Below are 23,646 nucleotides of genomic sequence, written 5' to 3'. Positions count from 1 at the left end.
ACAGATAATAACGATGAGGAAAGGCCCTGGCTTTGTGCTGAAAAGATTTTGACTGCTGCTGCTCCCTGGCAAGTTTCTTGCTGGTATTATTTGATGACTGTGACTCAACAAATGCAACAGGGAGCCTATGGACTAAAACATCCCCATTTCTCTAGCAGCCTCTTCAAAACACCCCACATTCCTGCAAAGCAGCTCATTTACTATTGCTGTGCACCAAGAGGGAAGGGGAACTCGGCAAGCAAGGTGACTCACCCGCAGGGAATCAAGGCAGAGCCCTGCACACAGCTCCTCACTGCGAACCCTGGGCCAGTAGGACCACAAAGGAGCAGGAGGACCACGCATGGATAGGTGGGACCAAACAGGAGCCATACAGCCACATGACTACCAGTGGCCCACAGTTTTTTCCTCCTGTTTGCTTTTTGCTTTTCCCAGATCAAGCTGTTTAACATCAGGTTCATTCTACAAGCATTGTCCCAGATGGGATATGCACACTCCAGGCATACTGAGAGCACTGGGCCTTGTCTTCACATTTCCTCCCTCTCCCTACTTGCATCCCTCTCCCTTCTTGCACCCAGCCCCAGGTTCCCTTCCTTCAGGGCAAGTTAGTTGAGTGATGCCCGCTGCAGCTTCAGTACCCCACAGATCATCCAAAGACACAATCTTCTTCCTTTCTGCAGGCAGCAGGGGGGAGTTTCCCCAAATCTTCAAGCACACGAGATACTGTGTCAGCTCATAAAATACACCCAATGTAAAAAAAGTAACATGGAAAAAAAATGCCCAAACCCTGCTAAAAGTAGGCAGGGATCTACAGAAAATAACCTGCTTGACAGTTTGTCTTTGTGCACAAAGTCTTGTTTCAGCAACACCGCTCAGAGCCAAACACCTCTCACACAAGACTCAGATTGTTTTGTGGATAAGGAGATGCCTACAAAAAGGGAGCCCTGTTTAAGGAAAAAATGAGGCGATGTCTACTCAGAACACCATCAGGACAGAGTTACTGCGGGAAGTTCCTCTCGGGAGAGCAATCTGTCAAACAGACAGCATGTCCTGCTGCAGGGAGCAGTGCAGGGGCATGGCTGGGCGCAGTCTGCAGGGATGCTCACAGGAGAGCCTGGTGCTGCATTGCTACAGTGCAGCGTGCCAACATCTGCAGGGAGCGGCATCGAGTCGTGTTGCCCACAGACATCTCACAAAGCAGACTGTCTCGGGATCTTGTTTTCAATCCCCAACATCTCCCTTATTTCCCCTTTTAAGGTCATCTGTTTGGTGGAAATGAAGCAATAAACCAAATCTCTGCTAAGGAAAGCAATGAGTCTGGAGGCACAGATTCTACTGAGGGCTGCCCTTATCTGTGGCTGAAGGAGAAGTCAAGAACAGCATCATGAAGTTTGTTTTCAAAATAATTAAGACACTGAAGGTTTTGCTGCTCTCACCACCTGCTTCTGCTCACTGTGTCTGGGGAGGATTCAGTGATTCTGTAACTGCTCAGAGTATCTCTCTTCAATGACATGCACTGATTTCTGAACTAGAATAAAACTTTCTCTCAACTAGAATTAAAGCATTTCTGACCTGGGTGAGAAAACACTGTCTTGGCCCTATGGCATGACCACTAAGCCTCCTCACCTGGACATCATCTCCAAACACAAGGGCTGCCCAGATAATTCAGCACTGCTAACAGCACTGGAGAGTACCAGAACCATAGCAGGACAGGACTGCCAGCTGGAGACTTTCCTTGGGCACCAGCAGGACTGGGCATTTCAGGACCTGGCACTGGGTCCATCTTCTCACCTTGAAACAGCTTTGACTGCTCCTGTTCTGAAAAGCCCTGGCCTTGTTCAGATCATACAGAAAAAAAAAGACTTGCCCAGTAAGAGTAAATAATTAAGACTCCTGTTTTGAAACTACAGAACATTCAATAATGTCCTCTTTGCACAAGGAGAGCTTTAACACCCAACTCATCAACAGGATTGGGGCACGCCAGGGAATAAATCAAGCCCACAGGACGACCATCAAGCTTTGAAAGAACTTAAAAGACATTAATGCTAAAAAAATATTTATTTTGTTTATAAATATAAATCTCTATTCATGACACAACATGAAAGGAAACATAAAACTTACTCGTGGGAAAATAAGATTTTACAGTTTGAATTATAAAAGTTACAGTGAGAAAAAAATGAATTCCAGTGTTAGTTTTCTGTAAAACAGTAAATATCACAGCACTGAATCATAGGAATGCAATGAAGAAGCCATTTGTCATTTAAAAAACAAACAGAATTGTTATCAATATTCATTTAGGAGAGACAGACTCTAAGTAGTTACTCCATGGATTTGCTTCTGCAAAGAAAGGTTGACACACAGCCTCTCAGGAAGGTGCACATCTCCTATTAATAGCTCCTACAAAATAAAAATAGCACTGCTCCTTGGCCTATAGCCCAGTGGATTTCTACCATTCTTCTCCATCAGATCTGTTGCTGGTTCTCCCCTTCTTCCCATCCACAGTCTCTCTCTTGCCACTCACAGATGTTATACATTGCAAAATATTTATTTCTCATTTGGCAAATGCTAAGTATTAAAGAGCTTAAAAGGAATGTCTGTGGAAAAAATATATATACAGTGCTCAAGAAAACTAAACAACCCCGACAGCTATGCTCACTGAGGAAAACACACACATAAGCTTCTAATGGATTTTTATAAAATCAGGATGAATTTCAGGGCAACCCATTGGAGACTTCCCAAATGATCCCTATCTTCAGCTCTAAAGAACAGCTGTTCCTGGGCTGGCAGTGCTAAGAACGTTATTTAGAAGTGCAAATAAACCCCTCTAAAAATAAAGACCAGTGTTTATTTTGAAAGGTACCAGCCAAATGTTATAAAAGAATGTGCAGAAACGAGAAAACACAAATGCCACAGTCATTTGTAAAGGACGAATAGATGCTGCCATTCGTAACAACGTATTTATTCTCACATAGGTCATTTTTCATTATAACTTGTTCCCTCACCCCAAGTACACAAGAACTAGATTCAAGTTAACGTGGCTACTTTTGTTTAAAGAAGGAAAATGACTTTTAAATTTATGGACATACCAGACCTAACACATCTTCCTCTGCACAGCTGTTTCAGCCACTGTGGTATATTTTAGAGCCAGTGTTTGCTAGCACTCATCTACTTATTCCAGTTAACTTCTCTTATTCCAGACTCCATTTGCACCAAGGTGCCTGCAGTGTTTGCCTTCCTCCTGTATTTCTATGCTATTCTCTTCCCCTGCAATTTATTTTCACCCTTTTGTGTTTCTGCTGGTAGTTAAGCCAGCTGAAACAGCAAAACAGGCAGCAGCAAATGTATCGATGAGCACACAGAATAAAGCGATAACCAACCATCCCAGTTGTTAGAGCAGGCCAGGTAAGGCACTTGTCTTTCTTCTGCAGATGACACAGCTACACCAGGAGAAGTCCCATCCTTTCCCATGCAAGAGCCAAGTGATGTGCATCAGGACAGCTCAGCTCTGCTTAGTCAGCTGCAGTACACAAAATGCCGTTTTTCAGCACCATCTGCAAGCTTGGGACGGGGCTGCCAGAAACCACAGCCAGTCCCTGAGAATTTGGCCTCTTCCTGCAGCCCACAGTTTCTGCCAGCTCATGTTCTCCCTGGTCCTGTTTGCCTAGGGACTGCTGACAACTAACAGGCTCTCTGGAGTTTGCTCAGTGCTCTTTTATCTGCACAATTAGCAGAGGATAAGAATTCTGATTGCTGCATTAAGATGAGCATTATGCTGAAAGGCAAGGACTTGAGAACCTGAGAGCATGGGCCATTTGAACTGTTCCATGTGCTGCCAGACCACAGCAATTATTTGCAACCTTATTTGCATCCTCATTACCAGGATTCAGCAGATGCCCTGTGCAGGGAAGGATTTGAGGCCAAGGCCTATCATCCAGCTGCTTCAAACAAAGTCTCCTTCCCTCCACATCCTGTGGAACTGCAGGTCTATGAAGGGTCACCAAACTCCAGACACAATTATTGAGGATCCCACTTTTCCTGGGAGGCTACAGGGCTGTGAAGGGTGGCACAGCCCCATGCCACACAACTCACTGCTGCTTCCTGGGATCCAGGTGCCATTTCATGGCAGCACTGGGGTCCCTGCATCACCCCCAGCTCCACCACCTCCATCCAGAATATCCCAAGTTGAAAGGGACCCATAAGAATCATCGAGTCTAACTCGTGGCTCCACACAGGACCACCCAAACATCAGACATATGACTAAGAGTGGATGTGTTGAGAAAATTTCCTCCCATTCTAAGTCAGTGTCCTAGAGCTGAAATCCCACCACCCCTACCCCCAAACATGTAACTATCTTAATGCATGATGCAACAAGGGACACATAAATGGTTTTTAAAGCTGTCTCCCACAGAAATTTTATAAGCCACTGAATGGCATGGCAAGCTTCAATTCCGAGGACAGACAAAAAACATTTTAGAGAATGAGACAAACACAGAAGATGGATAGGGAAAACACCACTCCTTTGCTGGCTAAACACAGATGACTATTCTGAACACCAAGGTTTTCCCTCAGTAATTATTGTGCTGCAGAAAAATAACAGCTTTGTGAACTGCCATGTTCCTCACCCTGTCCCCATTATTCTAACAGCCTAAAAAGCAGTGTGGTTTCCTTCTCCATCCCCCATGATACCAGCTACCCACTTTAAGAAAAGCAGCAAATTACTGCGTATAGACTCAGCCCCTGCTGCTTGGCAACTGGCGAAGACCCAGAACTACAGAGAGCTCACAAACTGGTGTCAGCATTTAGGGGCCACATGCCATGAATGCTGCAGGAGAGCCCAGCCATGGTCTGTGCTGGCTGACATCACGATGGGCTGCATGGACACGACAACAGACTCGTGTGCACATGAGACTCATTTTGCTGAGGCCACAAGAATGTCCCAGACAAAGCTGAGCAGAAGATGGACACGTCATTACTATGTCCACCTTCAAACCTGAGAATAAAAAAGAAAATTTCTGGCAGGTATTTAATTTAATAAGTCTCCCATTGCGTCTGCGAGGTAGCTCAGTGTTAATAATTATAAAAGCCTGAGAGGAGAAAACTGAGGCACTTCAAGGTGAGGTAATCTGTCCAAAGTCATGGTTCAGTCCTGGCAGAGCCAGCAATGCCGCACTGGGCTCTTGGCTCTTGCTTAGCTCTGCACACTGAGCTGAGCTCAAATGCCAGAGGCACTGCAGGCCACCAATTTCCCAGAAGGTGACAGCACTCTGTCACAGAAGCTGCTGCTGGCAACAGAAAAACATGGACATTGTGTAGGAAAATCCAGGCTGTAAAAGCCAGGACAATGAGGGAGAAGGGACACTAGGAACATCATCCAAGCAGAGCTTCATAATCCACGTACCACACCAGCTGTCCTGAGCTGGGGTTGACACCCGAGATAGGCCATTTTCTTGGCTCATGGCCCACCCTGCTGATCTGCGTGGTGATGTCGTGCTTGCCCTTCCCCATAACTAGGACAAACACCTGTTGTGCCTTGTTGATAAGGGGCAGGCTAAGGCTCATCCTCTGGTGAGGTTTCACAGGGCTCTCAGTCAGCACCACAGCCTGAGCCCCTTCCAGTCCATTTTCAGAGTGGGGGAACAGTGAGGCAGTATGCCCATCAGTGCCCACCCCCAGGAGCACCAGGTCAAAGCTGGCGTTGGCCACCAGGGCCATGATCTCCTTGGCATACAGCTCCGGGCCTCCATCCTCTTCCACACAGAGCCGCTGGTGCAGGTGCACAGGCATGGGGTGGACATTGAAGTACGGAACTCTGATGTTCTGCAGGAGGTGGTTGTGCAAGCTGAAGAAGTTGGACTCTGGGTCAGTGAGTGGGACACAACGCTCATCCACCAGCCAGAGGTGGGTGTGCCTCCACGGAAAGTCATAATGGTGTCTTGCCAGCCGCTGGAATAGGGCCACTGGGCTTGAGCCGCCCGAGAGGGCCAGGTGGAACTGCCCAGAGCGTGCCACAGCTCTGCTTGCTGTCTTCTCAACATCAGAAGCCAGCTGGGAAATCAAGACCTCGGACCACGCTGAGACCAAGGGGCTCTGTCGAAACTTCGACTGGATTGTTTTGTAATCACTTGGCATCGGCCCACTGGGGTTCAGCAATTCCACTGGCTCTGCCACTGTGAATGCCAGTTCCCCACTCATCATTTCAAAGTCTAAGAAGTGCTGGTTCTCCACTCCACCAGGGTAGAGGCGTGGGGCCTGGTGGGAAATGCTGTTCAGCAGCGGTGTCCAGAATGCCCAGGAGGCCAGCAAGTTCTCAGTAGTTATGAAGAAGTCTTTCCTGCCATGGTAGATGTTGGAGATGAGGACAGAATACGCATCTCTCTCTTTCACAGGGCTGTACATGTAGTAATCAGACAGTAGCTGTCCAAAAACGTGCAGGTCTGGCTGCCCTACAACTTCTCTCCAAGTGCTTTTTGGCATGATGGGCCTGAAAAGGTTCCTGCTCACCAGCACTGCTGGGGTGTTGAGCGCTCCATGTCCAATGTAGAATACAATCTGCTTGGGTTTACACTGGCTGTGCCCTGCATCCCTCAAAGCCTCACTCTGCGTGCAGTAGGCCCGGTTCTTAAAGAGAACACGGACGTAACCTACCCGTTCATCCAGAGCTTTTCCAGAAGTAAGGAGGAAAGGAACCCCTTCCCAACGCAGGCTGTCACTGTGAACGAGCACACCTGAAATGACACAGTGATCTCAGCTACCAAATTCAACCTGACACCCAAACAGCAAGCAGATTTGTGAGGAGCTGCCATCTAGCCATCACTCTCCTTCCTTACCTCCCAGAAACCCTGGCATTCACTATGTCTCTTGCTCCACATTTAGTTCTTTAACAACAGCACAGGATTAACTGCTCTCCAGGTACCCTCTGTGCTCCCTCCCAAGTATCCTACTTGCTTAGCCTCTTCTTGTCTTGAAGGAAAGGTATTTCTAAGCATGAATATCATTCAGACAAAACCTCTCACGTTAAGAAAACACAGCACAGCCAGAGGTGGCCTGGTGGTCTACCAACCAAAGAACTCCTCATGCTTTACCCTTCAAACGCAGAGAGCAACTCTATAAGAAAGCAAAGCAGTTTGCAGGCCACTTCTAAAAATAACACACAGTCCTTAGCAAGAATAAAGGTACTTTGCTCTTGTGCAATGCTTCCCATTTGTAGCAGTATTAGTTAACAAAAATGACAATAGCACTATGTTTTTACAGATCCCAGGTACCGTGTTTGTGGATGCCCGAAGTTATCCCCATGTCAGCTGTGAGGTCCAGTATCATGGAGTGAGGATTCTCATCTCCTGCTCTCCTTGGCTCTAGAGTACTCCCTTCCCCCTCTTCAGAACCCAGAAGAAAAATCTCACCTGCAAAGGTTGGTGTTGTGCTGACATAGTCCTGCCCCTTCTGCAGCTCCTCCTGTACATGGCTGGCATACGCCTGATACTGACCCACCACAACACTCTGTTTCTCCAGGCCTCGCAAGGACTGCAGGGCCTGCAGCTTGCACTGCAAGACTTCTTCAGCCTTGCTCAGGTTTCCTGGGAGCTCCATGGTCAGAAACATCAAGGCCTCAGTGAGGTGGTTCTGCAGTACGTCCCGGATGACTCCATACTGCTCATAGAAACTGGTGCGGCCTGAGGACAATGAGGAGGTAAGATACTGATAAACGAACGGAGTGTTTTGCAGCCCTGCCTTCTGCTTGTGCTATGCATGTGCCCAGAATACCACAACTGGTTTACGTTGCTCTCCTTCTGATCCAACAGTTACCATGAACCTATCAAGCCTCTCCTTTCCCTTCAAAGGGGCTTCTGAAATGCCCCCGCTACTAAAATGAAGATTCAGCCCTGGCAGCAAGCAGCACTCTGCCTGTTTTCTCCTGATTCTCTGTTCTCAGGAGGCTCTTGCTGGGCCATGCCCTTGAGAGACAAAGTTTTGTGCACAAAGCTCTGCTTCTCCCCTGCTTGACTGCTCAGTCAGGGGAAGAAAGACAATGCACTCTTAACAAACATGACTCAAGCAGATACCTTTCTGTAATCCTTCAGCAGCAGGCTGCACACTGCAGACTACATCATGGCCATAGGCTTCCCCTATTGATTGATACATTTATCTCCCTTGCTCTAATCCAAAGGCACATTCATTAGTGTAATCAATGCTGCAGACTTGCTAGGAGCCAGGCTGCAGCTGAAGTCACACAGAGGAAAGAAAACATCAAAGGAAAAATGACAATGTTTTTCAGAGAAGGGAGGACACAGGAAGTAGCTGGGACTACCCACACACAGCACTGTCCTCCCCACACCTCTCTGCAGTCCTCCCCTCTCCCAGAATCAGGTCCCAGCTGAGGTCTAGGCTGCCAAACCAAACATTCTGCAGAGCCTGGTAAAGTTGCATTAATTGAGTTTGTGGTTACTGGGGGTGAGAAGGAGGGAGGAAGGTACAAGAGGTGGTTGGGGGAGTGGAAAAGCAACCCTGATGTTGCAGAACTGAGGGCACCTGACATCCAAAGAACTGCTGTGGGTGGCAGTTCATCCCCAGTGCTTTATGCTGAGTACTGCAGAGCAGATGCTGCAGGACTGCAGGGAGATTGCAGCCATGTCCTTCAGCAGGGTATCCATGCTAGCAACTCTGGGATTGGATTTTTCTCCCTGCAAGGCTCTTAGTATCCAGAGGAAGTGAATGAGACAGGCAAAACCAGGCTGACCTGGGTACTGACAAGCCAGTTTGAGCAACGCCCAAGCAAAAGATGCAAGAGCATCTTCCAAAGAATACTGCAAACGTATACTCAGTACCAGCTTGATAACTAACAGGAAGGAACAAAAACAAGATTGCCAATAAAACAGCCAGATTATCGCATCACTAAACCGAGGTGGTTTTAGATTGCATCAATTCCAAATGCAATGCTTCTTTCTAAGATCTAAGATCCCTGAACTGCAGTAAGCTCCCTGAAATTCCTCCAAAGCTCCACAGCAGAAAAAACGTTAGGCTTCTACTGACCTGCAGTTGAATTCCAATGGGAATCTTTGCTTGGAAGCAGCAAAACTACCTGGAAGGTGATTCAGTCCCTAGCACAGGAAGTATAAGTGAATCTCTCTCCATTTCCAGGGAGCAGCATGTCATCCACCTGCACTTTTTTGTTTCTGCACCACCACTGCCTCAGGGGGCACTTTCACATAATTAATAAGCCTGCTAGTTCTCCCTCTCACCTAGCTACCTTAGCTTTGCACACTTGCTTCACAAACCTTTAGCATCCACAATCTCCTTCAAGACGATCTCCACTCTTTCCACATGATGTCGGTTCCAAATTGGATCCAGAAACTGACGGTTCTGATCTCGAAAAGGCAAGATATGGGCTACAGCCTGCAAAAAGAAAGATTAAAGATCCAACAAAAACTTACCACATTTCTACACTATACTATCTCCTCCTCATTGCCCCATCCAGCACCAGGCTGAGGCCAGCTCTAGAGGGCCACAGAGCAGAGAGCAGAGTGAGCGAGAGCAGGGAAAAATCAAGAGCTTGTGATGGTACACAATCACTGTCATGGTACAACACTCTACTGACTGTAAATTAAAGGTTTTGCTGAAGCATTCTGAGGTTTCATGTGAAAAAGGCTGAAAAGCAAACTACAAGGCTCTCAGTTTATATCCCTCAGAAGACAAAGAGCTGAGTCAGACCATCCTGGGACTAACATACAGCTCCAAAGAGCTGAAATACATCTGATCAGGCGCTTACAACACTAAAGCCATCTGCTCTGAGAGAAGAAACAGTAAAAAAGGAAAAAAAAAAGAGAAAAAAGAAACAACAACAAAATCAAATCAAAACAAAAACCCTCTTAGCAAAGGTGATCTCCTTATAGTTGTTTATGCACCTTTCTGAGCATAATCTGGCCACAGGGCCATGGTTGGAGCAAGCTACTTTCAAAGTGCGCTATTACATTTCCCTAAAACTAGGATGGCACGTCCTTGAATGCATTCCCTCTGGGACAGTGCAGCGCTGCACATCCTGAGCCGTCCTTGCAGCAGGCAGACCCTACACCCTGCCTGGAGCACAGGACAGGATGAAGCTTTCCAATCATCCCACAAAGCTAACATCCCATCAGCTTCATACCATATCAAATTAACAACTGTCTCTAGAAGCAATGGCTAGCAAAGGGTCTGCGTGTAATGAGATGGAAGAACTGTGAGAGGGAAAGGGCATTGCTTACTCAGTGAAACCAAAGCCCTGACCTTGTTGAGAAGACCAGATGAATTTTGCACCTCTCCCTCATGCATGCACACAATTTAACCCTACACCCTGGCTTCCCACTAGAGAGGGAACCCTCATCACAACTGGAAAAAAGCTCATCTGCACATTTCCTCTGCTCTGCAATGGGACAGACAGCAACATACTACAGGGCATAAACAACAGCACAGAGCAACATAAACCAATGGATCCTGGGAGCACATTCAGTGACACTGCCTGAGTTTGAGAGGGGACCATCACTCCCATCAGATGCAAAGCTGATGCACTCTCCCAGCCACCCTCAGCCTTGGAGGCAGCTGAGCATTGCACACTTCTTACCTGTTTGCCAAGGTAGTGGTCCACCCGGTACATCTCCTCTTCCCTGAAGAAGCTCATCAGCTCTGCAGCCATCTGCTGGGCTGACTCCAGGTCATGGCCAAAAGGTTTCTCCAGCACCACACGCAGCCAGGCACCCGGAGGCGGCCTGCAGCTGCTGTTGATGTGGCGGGCAATCTCTGTGTAGGCAAATGGTGGTACTGAGAAATAGAAGATCCTTCCAGCCTCCTTCAGCCCCTCCTGGTGAAGCAGCATCTCAATCTCCCTGTTCAGTGCAGTGTAGTTTTCGGAAGTTTTCAGCTGGTGGTATTGGCTCAGCTTCAGGAATTGGTCCTTCAGCACAGCACACCTGTTGGGAGATTCATCTGGGGGACAGGCCAGCTTCTTCAGCACATCAAACATCAGCTTCTGCCCTGGCTCCAGATCTGTCAGTGCAGCCCCATGGAAGGTGAAGCTGTGGCCACTGCTCACTTGGTCTATGTAGAGCTGGAACAGACCCTGCCACAAATACTTCTTGGCTAAATCCCCCGTGGCTCCCAGCAAGACCACAGAGATGTGGCCCTGGGACGCCTCAGCCAGTGATGGCAAGGCTCCCATGAGCAACATGGTACACAGGACTCTTCTCAGCATCCTGGGAGAGAGGAGGCAGGCTCAGGAACACTACAGAGAACAGGATTAAAGAAGAAAATCAGTCAGTCCATGTTATAACATTGCAAAACACAACGTAAAGTGTCTCTTCTCCCATGGCTCAAAACCCAGGACTTCTGCCTGGATCCCCCACCCAACCACAATCCTTTTGCCCTCCATGATTTGAATCACAGCAGGAACTGGAGCCCTTGGAAACACTGCAGTCCCTTTGTGCATACCAAAGAAGTGGAAATCAGTCTGTGCCTAGGATCTTTCAGTAGCACAAGAGTTGCTTCCAAGGCCAAGTTATTGAGGGGATATCAATGTCTTCAGACTGTGAAACTGAAATCCATTCTAATGCAGATTTCAGAGCCGGCTACAAATGAACATACATGCTAGCAAATTCAGGCTGCTGCTTTCAGCAACGTCCTGTTTGGGACTTTGCTCAAGTGGCATTATGCTGTGTTGGCACTGCTTCATGTCAATATTGTCATAGCAGCTCAGAGACAAGCACGACCACTGGCAGGTTCAGTTCACAGGCTCTCCTTTAATACACTGCACTTCCATGACTCATGTGGACCACCACTCTCATGAACACAGCTGAATTAGGTTCCAACAAGCCATTGGGAGACAAATGGTCCAATAAAACAACACGGGAAGAAGTAGTTTAGTCCTTAAAACAAAGTCTAGACATGAGCCAGTCTAGATGCTGTCTCATGACAGTTGTGTATGCAGCCAGGAGACAATGCTGGGTTTGTGTTCTGCCAACTGCAGCTTTCTGTCAGAGAAGAGCATGTGGGCACCCACTCACTGCTGCAGCCGGTAACAGCCAGCCTCCCCAGCCAAAAATACCCTTTACTTGTTCTTATTTAGTCTTGTTTCTCTGACCCAAAATAAAGCTCTCTTTAAGAGAAATGACACACCCAGTTCTTACACTTAAAAACAGGGCCAAGACCTTCGATCACAAAAGAAAATCCTGAAATAAGTGAACATACCAACCTCCTGTTCTCATTACAAGTATTAGCTCTGGTCAATAGATTTAAATTGTCTAACTACCTGTATAGGAAAATATACCCACATAGCATGAATGCAGGTAGGAAAGACCTCTAGCAGCCATTTTTTGATAGCATAAGGTAAATGTAGATCACTCCATACTGGTGCAACTGCAGTCTCACTAAGCTTTGCACTGGTATGATAACAACATTTCAAAATAGCAGCTTCATGAGAGTACAACTGGGAAATGGTCTTGGGCAAGAGAATGAATGCAATGTTCTTATCCTCCTGTGGGCAAAAGGAGACAGAAAAGCATCTCCCCAGACAAATTCATAGCACACCTGAAAACATTTCACTAGCTCCGTTCCTCCACAGTAACAGCTGTACAAACAGAAGCTCTCAGCTTCTACCTGCCCAGATCCACTTAGGATTGTTGTTTCCTAGCCTGGAGAAAAAGGCCTGGTCCTTACTCCTCTTGAATGGAAAGGGGATGAACCACAGATGCTGTCCCAGTTCTGACTGGGACTTCCACTGACTCCCACTGGAAAACTCCCACAAAAATCACTATTCCATCACAAAGCAACATAGGAGCTAAATCAGCTAGAGAATAATAAACAAAGCTTCTGAACATCTCTCCCTACCCTTAGCTTGAAATGGTCCTCATAAATCTCATGTTTTCTACCCAGCAGACTCACCTGAGTAACACAGGAACTTTACAAAAGATGCAGTGGCAAAAGCAGCTGGAAACTCATCTTCCTCACAGCCCCACCTGCAGACCTCTCTTCTCCTGCGGCTGCGGACTCAACAATCAGTGGTCAGGTGAGCAGGATTTTGCAAGCAAGATAAGGCAGGTTGTTCCCCTTCTGATAAATGGAAAGAAAGACCCAGTTACAGCAAAGAAAAAATGACCATACTCACAAAGCAACATCCTGGCTCTCAGCCCATCCACAGCTGCTGTTTGTGAGCGGGCAAAATACAGGCAACTTGTGGCAACTCAACTTCCTCTAACGTCCAAACATACACTTAAATCCAGCAAACAGTGGTGGCAAATGCACAGGGGCAGATGTGTAGCTCCAAAGCTTTTGCCTACGCTAGAAATAATTACCACCTTACCAGAGGTTTGGTTTTCTTTCACCCACTATCAGGTTATAATACAGGTGACAAAGCTCCTCAGTGCAACAGGGTAACAGTTACACTCACTTGAGCAACCTTTGCTCCAGGCAGTTAGACATAGGGCCCACTGCACAGAGCACAGCTGAGGCGCAGCCAACCACCGTGGGAGGGGAAAGGCTTGGGTGGGCCATTCTTTTCCACATAACCAAAGAAATAAGTGAATTCGCCATGGAGCTTGCTGGCAGATTCAGCCACACAGTCACATGGCATCTCCAAGCCAACTCAAAGCCAATTTCACAACACTCCCAATTGCAAAACACTGCTACACGGCCCAATAGAAGCACAGTAAATGCAGGGCTGTTTGCTTACTGCTCTTGTGTCAAACAATCACCAGAATTCACATTAAAAAGTAATAACCTCTATAAATTTCCCAGCCAAACAGGACCAAGTTACTCAATCAGGTTTCAGGGAAAAGGTGCCTGGGCCCCATCCATGCAAAGCACGGGGGGGCTTAGCGGGCAGTGTGCCTCGGGGCACTGACCTGCACTGCCGCGGGAGCCCTGATTTGACAGCAGCTCATTTGAGATCTCGCATATTATCCCGCTGTTTGGTAAAAGGGAAGGGCTCTTGTTTGCTACTGCCGCATCCCCTCTTCAAAAAGCAATTAACAGATGTGCGGCCAAACGCAGCGTGGCCTGGGGCTCCTGCAAGGCCGTGTACGTGTAACGCATGAATTACTGAGATTCCCTGAGAAGCAGAGAAGCGCGCTGCCCTTCTGCGTGCGCGGGCAGGAGCGGGAGTGACACCGCCGGCCCTGCAAAGGTCAGCGGCTTACCGCGGAGGCTCCGCTACGGGCAGGCTGAGATAGGGCAGCGCTCGGCCGGGCTCAGCGCGGTGTCACGCGCTACGGCAGCGGAACGCGGAGCTCGGGCCCAGCGCACGGACCGCCGCTCGGCTGCCCCGGATCTCCCGATCAGCGGGGCTGGGCTGCAACGGGGGCAGCGGCCGCGGGACGAGCACCGACCCCACGGCTACGGTGCGAGCTCCCACCGCCTGCAGCCCGACCTCAGCTTTCCGAGCGCTGGGGACGCAGGAAGGAGCGACAGGTACGGACCGGAGGAGGCACGGACGCGGCGCTGGCACCGAGCACCGGCGGGGTAAGGACACGGGCTGGGCACGGAGCACCGGCGGGGTGCGATAGCCGTACCCAAAAGCGCGGAGGACGCTGCGGGAAGCTGCTCTGGGGGCCGCCCTCCGCACCGCCCGTCCGGGTGGTCCCGCCGATTCCGGGATGCCCGGCCCAGCCCACGCGTGAAGCGCGGAGGCCGCCACCACCGCCGCCTCCCCGCACGGGAACGCCGCCCTCACCAGGAGAAGCCCCGCTAGGAGCCGAACCCCCTCATCGCATCACATCTTATCTCATCATCTCCCCTCCCGCCCCGCAGCGCCCCACTCACCTCCCGCCCACCCCGCGTTGGCCAGCGGGGCGCGGTGGCGGACCGGAGGCTGCGGGCGGGCCCGGCACAACGCCCCGCCCCGCGCTCCTCCCTGCGCTCACAGAGTTTGTGGTTCGCGGCGGCTGTCGCTGGTTGTAACGCTCGGGAGGGAGAGAATCTCGGGACAGCGAGGGGTGCGGGCTCTCCCACGGAGGCTGGAGTAGTTCCTAATGCGCCGTGAGAACAAAGCCTTTACTGAGGCTAGGAGCATGTGGAAACAAGGGAAAACATAGCTGTTTTCTTCAGTTACAATTTCCTGCCTATCTATATATATATCCACATCTTTGTATGCCTATGCTTACCTGCAGAACTTGCACTGCTTTGTGTTCTGAAATTACTGTGACTGCAGCAGCTACCTTCTAACCATGTGTGCACCCGCAGCACTGCTCTCGTATTTTCTCGGAGGTGCGTCCTGGGGTGTGTTGCAGTTCAGCCTGACAGTGCTTTCGGACACACCAGGTTTGGGAAAGGTAGAGTGAAAAGGGACAAAAATGAAACTCTGCCCCAACCAGTGGGAATGCATACAGCAGAGCGCTCCTGGAGAATGTCCTGGCGCAATGTAAAGCTTTCACTGGAACAAGGCTGCTGTCTTTTGAGTGAACAATGGCATGGCTATCATTTCCCTAGATGAAAATTCCATGTACATACAGAAACCTGCACAGCTGCTGTTGCTCAGACCCAAGCAGGCTGCAATCAGACTCAGGGACTGCCAGCGCTGGGCTCAGTGCTGCACCAGGGTTCTCAGTACAGGTGACACCAGCTTGTATTTGTGATATAACTGCATTATATTTACACTGTAAATATAATGTCAGAACCTTCTTTACCATCCTGTTCTGGAGGCTCATCCCTTCTTCTACGTGTGTGCCCAATTCCATAAACACCCTTTGTGGTACTGTGAAGGTATCGGTGACTGTCAGCACCAAGGTTTGTCTGCAGGATGCAGGTCCAAATTAGGGATGGAGACAGCGGTCTGCCCTGCTTCATTCACACTGCACATTGCTTTGTGACTCTTCCTGTGTTACCAGTGGAGCTTTTGGTTGGGTAGAATGCCTCTAGCAGTGGCTCTGTTTCTGAAACCCAGCAGAGGGTGGATCACAAGCATAGCTCAAGTGATGAAATTTAACCAATTCAACTTGGGGAGGGGATAAATAACACATCTGAAAGAGGAAAGAGCCAGCTGGACAAAACAGTCTTGCACCAGAGATCTCCCCTAACCACAGTGTATGATGTTACTACACAGCATGCTTAGCAAGAAGCTTAGGGGAGCCATGCTATATCCCATAGCTGTGTGCTTAACCCATTAATGACCTGCTGACAAGGCCTGCATGGCTTGCAGGAGCTAATCGGAGCCTGGTGCAGCAGGCGGTGGGAAATGGGAGTCCCCATTACAGTCTGCTTTGTGCCCTGGAAGAAAAAATGGCTTTTGCCATCTACTTGAGCAGAAATGATTGAGGTGCACATCTCCCTGCTGCATGTCTCTGCCACACTGAATGGGACGAACAGCTGAGGCCCTGGTCACCTGAGCCTGCTATTATTATAGATAGAGCTGGAGGTTGTGAGCAGTGACAGTTGTTTAACATCTTCTGCTGAATCTCCAGCTAACTACGTGATGCCAAACTTTAAATACTGAAGAAGGAACTACATGTGGGGGCTCTGCTTTATGCAGTCTTTTTCTTTCTTTCTTTCTTTCTTTTTTTTAAAGGCTCTAAAAAAATGGTGCAGCTATTTCTGAGCTGAAGGTCAAGATAAAATAGGTTTTTTGACCATGTTAAAAATATCTCAGCTTTTTCATTAAGGAGCTCTAACGTCTCATAATTTGGGGCAAGGAAGATTTTATCTGGATGGTGGTTTGGATCAGAATGTACTTTTGTCAGAAGAAAGCATGCTTTTGTCGGTGTCTTTTCAGGCACACTCAGCTGCATGCTCCTTTAAGGGAAGTAGGTCCGGTGTGACAGCTGAGACATGTGATGCCAATAAAGGAATAAAGGTTTGTTAGCAAGGAACAGGCTATTAAGGAGCTGGATGTTGTAAAGCAAATAAAAGTGCTGTAGGAAGAGGTTCTGTTTGGTCTTGAGAGATGGTGTTTTAGAGCAGGAAGGGGTAACCTGAAGAGCCTGGTTTATAGTTTGGGAAATTCTTATGTGCTATAGGTAAAGGCTATGTTTGAGCATAGCAACTGAAAGTGGTTGGTTTTGTTTTGTTTTTAATGATTGGGGATAAGAAAAGTAACGTACAGTTGGAGTTGAGTGTAGTGGGACTGAGTTGCCTTTCAGTGCTGTACTCCCAAGCTAGTTTCAGGAGGGGGTTTCTACCTCTTGGAGAGGTAAGGCATGCTCGTAATGATGTAGCCTAGAAATATCCTTAAAAGCTATTGCTCTGCAAAGGCACCTGCTACTACTGACTTATAGCTAATGACTGAATAATCTCTGTAGATATTTGATTCTGCAACACTTCTTGTGTGCTGCTCCCTAAGCCAGGAGCCCTGCTTGGTCATGCTGCTGCAGCCTGGTCTGGGCTGAGCGCAGTAAGCCTTAAGAAAGCTCTGAAGTCCTGGGCTAGCAAGCTTGTAAGGCTGTTAACTGCTGCTGTGAAGCAATAAAGAACAGCTGTACAGCAGCTGGGGTTCTTCTTAAAAAATAAAGTTAAACTAGCTAGTGGCTTCTAGAAAACCAGCCTATGCTAAGATAAAAGTTGTTAACAGCAGTCCCCAAACTGGTGTGGGAAAGAGTAAGAAAGGGGTTTTTGTTATGGCTGCAGGGTCAGGTCAGTGGCTGCAGTACTTAATGAGTTCTGGATCTGCAGTGCATAGTTAAATATCCTCACTGGAAGCCTTGAATATCCCCAAAAGAGGGAAATCCCCAAATTCCATTTTAAGAAAAAGCTTAGGGACAGTAATTAAAGCTGTGCTGGGAGGCTGGAGGGCTGACCCAGTGCTGCTCACAGGAGCCTGTTGCAGTGAGGGCAGGCATTCTTCCCAAAACCTGGCTGCTCTGGTTCTGCCTTGGTAGCTTGGCTCCTAAAGAGCTTATCATCAAATAAAGCTGAGACACTCCAAGGTGAAAGAGAATTAGAGTAATACTGCCTCCTATAAGCTTCTGGTCCTATTGCTTGTCTGCTTTCCTTTTTTTTAACTGTGGCTTTTAAGCTGCAGAGATCATGGCCAGTGAGTGGCTCACAGGTGTGCCACCTGAGTGGAGCAGCAAAGTGTCTTAATGCAGCTGGCTTGCTGGGAGGCTTGAGTAAATGGCATTACTAGCTAATGCAATTACCTCTCTGCTGCTGTCCTCAGGCAGCCATGGGAATAAAACATGACTTAATGCCCCGCTGCAAGCTTCTGTCACAGGCGCCAGGCGAGTCCTTCAGCAGCAATGCAGCACTGCCGCAGCAAGGATGCGGTCTGCATCCCTCAGCAGCCAGGATGCAACTGCAGCGTGAGAGCTTCACAGCAGTGAGAAGGGGAAAGGAGCTGGGGGGTGAGAGGAGAGCTCAACTTCTCCAAATGCTCGAACTGAATTGAAACAACTGATGAATCAATTCAGCTGTGCCTACTTTCTGTTCTACCAAAGTGATTCTCTCGTCAGCTTGGTCCTCAGATGGAAGATAATGTGCTGGCACCTCTCTCGGATATTCCTGCTCTGAGACAAGCTGCCTCCAGTCTCCCATTTGGTCTGGGGCTGAGTGGGGCTACAAAAGGGGCTTGGAATTTGTAAGACTAAATGTTTTTGTTCATTGTAACGTAGGGGATTATTAGCCTTCTCTTGTGCGTGAGGAAATGGAGCAGCTTCACTGGGAGCTTTCAGTAGCAGAAGGCTTCACATGTGGCTCCCAGACTGATTCGGAACTCCAGTGTTTTTTAGCCTATACTGTAATGGGTTAATATATTTTGGAAAGAAGCACGAGGCAGGTAATTTGCTGTGTTGCTGTCAGGCTGTGCCCGGGAGCTTTTGCAGTGCTCAGTTCCTGAGCTCCTAAAGGCCTGGCTGTGCTGTGGCAATGCTTTGTCCACTGACCAGTGCAGGTGTGCTCTGAAATTCAGGGCTGGGCATGAGAGAAATCACTTTTCCTGCTTTGTAAAATGTGTTGTAAATTGTCTGCAATTATGGAGCTACCTGAAGGTCCCCATATGTACTTAGTTAGGATTTGGAGTTAGGGTACCTGAAGTAAATATTGATTGGCTGATGAACTTCTGAAATCAGCGGTGGGTATCATTGTGCTGGTAATCAGTTTCTTAACTAACTAGTATTCAGTACTGACTCAGATTTAAAGTAATAATGACCAGGTGAGTAGTATATAAACAGCACATTTCTGGTAGATTAAAACTTTAAATTAATGGAGGCTTCCTAGACTAGGCAGATCTTTGCTCTTCTGTCTTACCCATCTTCAGGCCCTGGTTCTTCCTTGGTGGACAGGGCAGCACTTTGACTGTGTCCCCTCTTCCACTGATTTCTCGTTGACTCATACAAGGCTTACTATAGCAGCATGGTTACTTTTCTGTCCAGGAAGCTTTGGACACTATTTAATGGAGGCAAAACCACTTTCTAGAAATCACTTTTATGGTCTAACATAAAGAGTGGCCCAGGCAGCACCTGGTGGCACAATGCAGCATGGAGCTGTGCTGCACTGCATGTCAAAATGCTGATCAACCAGCCCAGCACTGCTGCACTCAAAACAGCTGAACTGCATGAACGCAGCAAAGGTTCTCTGTTATCTGATAGCAGCATGGGAAAGCAAAGTCTAAACGATAGCCCCGTGCTCTTATCTCAATGCCACATTAAAATTAAGTTGATAGTTTAACGACAGAATCCTTCTTGATCATGACATCTTTGTCCTCCTATAACAAAATGAAATGCACTGCGATGCATAACTGTGTTACTATTAATGGACTGCGTTGCAGCAGTGGATTGGCGCAGTGTTTGGGATGATGTATGCTGTTCAGTGCATTCTTTGGCATATTGCAATTGGAGCTTTGTTTCATTAGAGCAGCGTTTTTGCTCATCTTCTCCACTACAGATTAACTATGTGTTGCTGGTTTGAAGAGTGAGTGGCCTTGAAGTATTGCGAAACGCTGAAATAAAGCAATGTTTCCAAACCTTGGCAGTGATATGTCAAATCTCAGCAAAAGGCTTTGATATTCAGGCGATACTCTTCTTGCTGCTGGTTTTAGCCTTCTTCTGAGTGTCTCTGAAGGTTGCAGAGGAAGTGGGTTTCTTTATGCTGAGTATCTCCTGCAAGCTCTGCCATGCAATAACTGCAGCAGTACAACACTGTTAGCAAAGTGTAAGTAATTACAAATACTGAGCTGAATACCCAGCTTTCTCTTTGCTCTCTGTTGTAAACTGTTGAGAATTAAGCATATATTAAGAATTTATGCAATAGTGGTAAAAAGTGTATCCAGGACCCAATCCCCTGAATCCTAAGCTAGATCTCTCCTGAGCAAATGTCAATGACACCTTCCATGCTGAATGCAAATCTCCATCTGCGCGTAGTGCACTTTACCTGGCACAAACAGGTACCCTGTGCATTTGGGTTATGAAACAGCTAGGCGGTCCAGTCAAAAACTAATCCCCAAATGGAAGAGCAATGAAGGTGAAAAGGAAAGGAAAGGTTTTTTCAGTCGGTGCCAGGGCTCTTGGATGAAGATAATCAGCATATCTGAAAACTCGATCCAAAAGCTTTCAAGGGTGGTACCAAAAGGCAGCAGTATATTTAGTTTGACCCTCGTGTACACTTGGCATTTTGCTATGGTGCATTGGAGCATGTGGATGAAAAATTAACATGTTTCAGAACTGTCACCCTGCAACTGGTTCCAGGGTCTGCTCCCCGCAGGGCACTCAGATATTACAAATGCTGCCTGGTTCAGCTGCGTCCCCTGGCAATATCCTGCCATAACCTTGAGCGCAAGGTGTTTTCTCTGTCTTAGCACTGGAGCCTGGAATAACAGAAGTAGAAACCACCAGTAACTGGGAGCTTCAGCAATCTCTTCTCTGGGCTATAATGCTAACTTTCCCATTCAGGCAACGCAAGGAGAATGCACTGGCTTGTGTTGTCTCTGATTTGTTGCATCTCTCAGACGTGAAAACAGCAAATCCACTGTAAAACAGGGCTCTTCCAGTTCCATCAGAGGTACCCTTTCACTGGCTTCATGAGCTGAGTAGTTGAGAGAGAAATGATGCCACCTGCCATCCAGTAAGGGGCAGGAATTAAATTCTCACAGGGCAAGAGGCTTTCCTGGGCCTCAGCTCGTTTAAGGCAGGGTGGCTTGGCTGAAGTTAGCAGTACATCCTTGGGTCAGGTTTTGCTCTGCTTTGTCTCAGGAGGAAAATGAGACCAGTTAGATGTCTGTGGAAGCTGTGTGCTTCTTGGCACGTTTGTTAACTTTGTGATAGTTTTTCAGATGTAACACTATTACCTGCAGCTTCTGTCTAGATTTTTTGTTTAAGACCTGCATTGGCAATACCAAAGGGAGGGCAAATTCTCCATTCTTTTTCACATGTCCTGTCCTTACTGAGCCAAGTTAGTGTGTTCTCCCTGCATCTCTCCAGCTTTTGTCTGCCTGAGGCATGCTGACTGCTGAGCGAGTTCCAGCCTGCCCCCCAAATTCAGACTGGCTTAGGTGGGAGCAGAGCACGCTTGAGAGGCTTCTGCGGATGTCTGACTCGCTTTTCACTTCTTCCCTTGCAAAGAGCAACATCACCAGGTGAGAAAACCCAGCAGGCAATCAAACGGCTCGAGTCTCTGCCTCGTCAGGAAATGGGGCTGTACAGAGAGAGCGAGTGCTTGCTTTTCAGACACGATCCTATAGGATCAGGGTTCTTGCAGTGTCAGGGATTTAAGACTTTTTAACTCCCCCTCCCCCCCCCTTTTTTTTCCCTGCTTGTCTGAGCAGCTCCGGGCTCCCCCGGCATCGCTTCAATGCGAGGACCCGTCTGGCACTACTTATGCCAGGTCCTGCCTCCCTCGCAGGAGCAGCAGTCTGCAACTTTTGCTGCTCTAGACAGCACTTCATCTCTGAGAAAGCAGAGCTCTGCAGAGTGGATTTGGGGTAAGAGAGGCAACTTTGGAGGGAGGGAAGGAGGGCTTCCTAACCTGGTTTAGCAGAAGATCTTTCCTTTGCATGCTTTTTTTTTTGTTGTTTTTCTTTCTTTTTTTTTAAGAAGGGGGCATTTTAAAAAGAGGTCCTTCCTCCTCTCTTATAATTGATATAAGATTAAACCAAGTCCAATTTATGGTGGGTGATTGCTAATTAAACTTAATCCGTTTCATTTTCTTTCTACCTTTTTAATTTTCCCTGGGACTGATACGAGGGAGGCTGAATCAGAACAAATTATCATTATTTTTTTGTTTTAATCTGCTTTTTAAAACGATAAGAAAAAAAGCAAAGCAAACCCACTGCAATTACTCGGCGGGAGCTCTGTTTCTGCATTCTCTGCCCATGGCTGCTCCAGTCAGGTGGTGGGATTTCAGTGCCGCTGGGCTGGTGCAGTTGTGCTGCAGTCCGAGCCCTGTGCTACGCTGCAGCGCCTTTGCAGGAGTGCATCAGGACGCGCCGGCTCGCTGCTGATGCAGCACTTCGGGAAAGGAAACTTCCTGCATCCCCCTCCTTCCCACACCTCTCCGCTCTGTCACCCCCTCAGCTGGGGGCTGTGCGGCGGGGTCGGGGGGGGGGGGGGCGGAGGGGAAACGGGAGCCCGCAGGATCCTGCGGCTTTAAGGGTGCGGCGGAGCCAGCGCTCCCCCCGCGCCGCAGAGCCCCCGCCGGGTGCCCCAGCCCCGCTCCGCAGCCCCCCCCGGCCGCCCTCCCCGTGCCCCGGCACCGGGCTGGGGGAGTCCCGCAGTGCCCGGCGCACGCCGCGGCTCCGGCGCCCTTCTGCCGTGTCCTTGTGCGCTCGTGTCTGCTGATCCGGGCTTAGTAGGCAGCGTGTGAATCCAGGCGGAGTGGTCTCGTGCCCTCTGAGCATTAATGCCTTCAAAAGTTAAATTTAACCTGGAAATGCCTAAGCGCAGCCTTTTGCTCCAGGAATATAACTTGGGTTTCTGGGAGAAATGTGCATTCCTCACGCTGTCTGCTAATGGTGTGAGGAGTGCATTTATACCTGCGAAGTACAAAAATTCACTTGGACGTGGAGCTGCTTGGCAGCAACTTGAATTTCCCTATTTTAAAACTACCCCTGTTAACTGCAGGATACCTTCCTGCCAATCCCACAGACTTTGTAGCTGTATGAATTAATGGGGGAAGGGGGAAAAAATGCAGTTTGTGCAATTACCGATTCTGATGAAATAGCAGTGCAGTGAGCTGTGCTGAAATCCCTGTAGATAGGGATTTCATTTGGTGTACCCGTGTCGGGGGGGAAAGCTACTGAGCAGCTGGTTGTTACCGCACTGACCAAATCAGGTCCCTGGGGCTGTCATGGAGTTGCTGCTGGATGGCATTAGCAGTGCCTGAAATGACCAAGTATTTGACTTGCCCTTTCTTAGTGATGTCTCTCACCACCAGGAAGGGTGTGCTTGGCCCCACTGAGGCAGAGGCAATTGTCTGCGATTTTGTTTGAGTGGTAAGTGCGTATTTACATTGATTACATCTATAATTATGGTGGTTTTTATCTTAGACTTGCACAAGGACTGGGGAAAGTCAGGCAGATCTGTAGGAAAGGTAAGCGTTACCCTCATGGCGGAGGAGGGAAGCTGGGAGCAGAGCTCCATCTCTCAAGGTCATGCAGCGCAAGCTGATGGTAGAGGAGCCGCTGGGCACGGCCAGCTGCAAAGTCTTTGTTATGTGCAATGAGACTTGCGGGTCTTCCATCAGAGCCCTCTGGCCTCGGTCTTGAAGGTGCAA

The 23,646-nt window shown here is 48.4% G+C and overlaps 1 protein-coding gene across 3 annotated transcripts; it reads right to left on the bottom strand.

Annotated features, from left to right (window-relative positions):
- Nucleotides 1-5,273: 5,273 nt before the first annotated feature.
- On the bottom strand, nt 5,274-14,808 carry H6PD (hexose-6-phosphate dehydrogenase (glucose 1-dehydrogenase)). 3 transcript variants are annotated; one of them, XM_015297146.4, is made up of 6 exons: nt 14,526-14,808; nt 12,901-13,068; nt 10,589-11,245; nt 9,270-9,387; nt 7,398-7,667; nt 5,274-6,722 (listed from the first exon to the last, which is right to left on the bottom strand). In XM_015297146.4, the coding sequence occupies exons 3-6, from the start codon at nt 11,213-11,215 to the stop codon at nt 5,365-5,367; spliced, it is 2,373 nt and encodes a 790-aa protein (XP_015152632.2). In that variant the 5' UTR covers nt 11,216-11,245; nt 12,901-13,068; nt 14,526-14,808; the 3' UTR covers nt 5,274-5,364. The 3 variants fall into 3 exon arrangements, with proteins under 3 accessions (XP_015152632.2, XP_425746.4, XP_024998434.2); XM_425746.8 differs by having other exon boundaries at nt 14,776-14,808; XM_025142666.3 differs by lacking the exon at nt 14,526-14,808 and adding an exon at nt 13,319-13,403.
- Nucleotides 14,809-23,646: the final 8,838 nt, after the last annotated feature.

Source organism: Gallus gallus, chromosome 21, assembly GCF_016699485.2.
Source record: "Gallus gallus isolate bGalGal1 chromosome 21, bGalGal1.mat.broiler.GRCg7b, whole genome shotgun sequence".
Classification (NCBI taxonomy): Eukaryota; Metazoa; Chordata; class Aves; order Galliformes; family Phasianidae; genus Gallus; species Gallus gallus.
The sequence above is the reverse complement of the archived record's forward strand: the minus strand, read 5'-3'. Positions and strand labels throughout refer to the sequence as shown.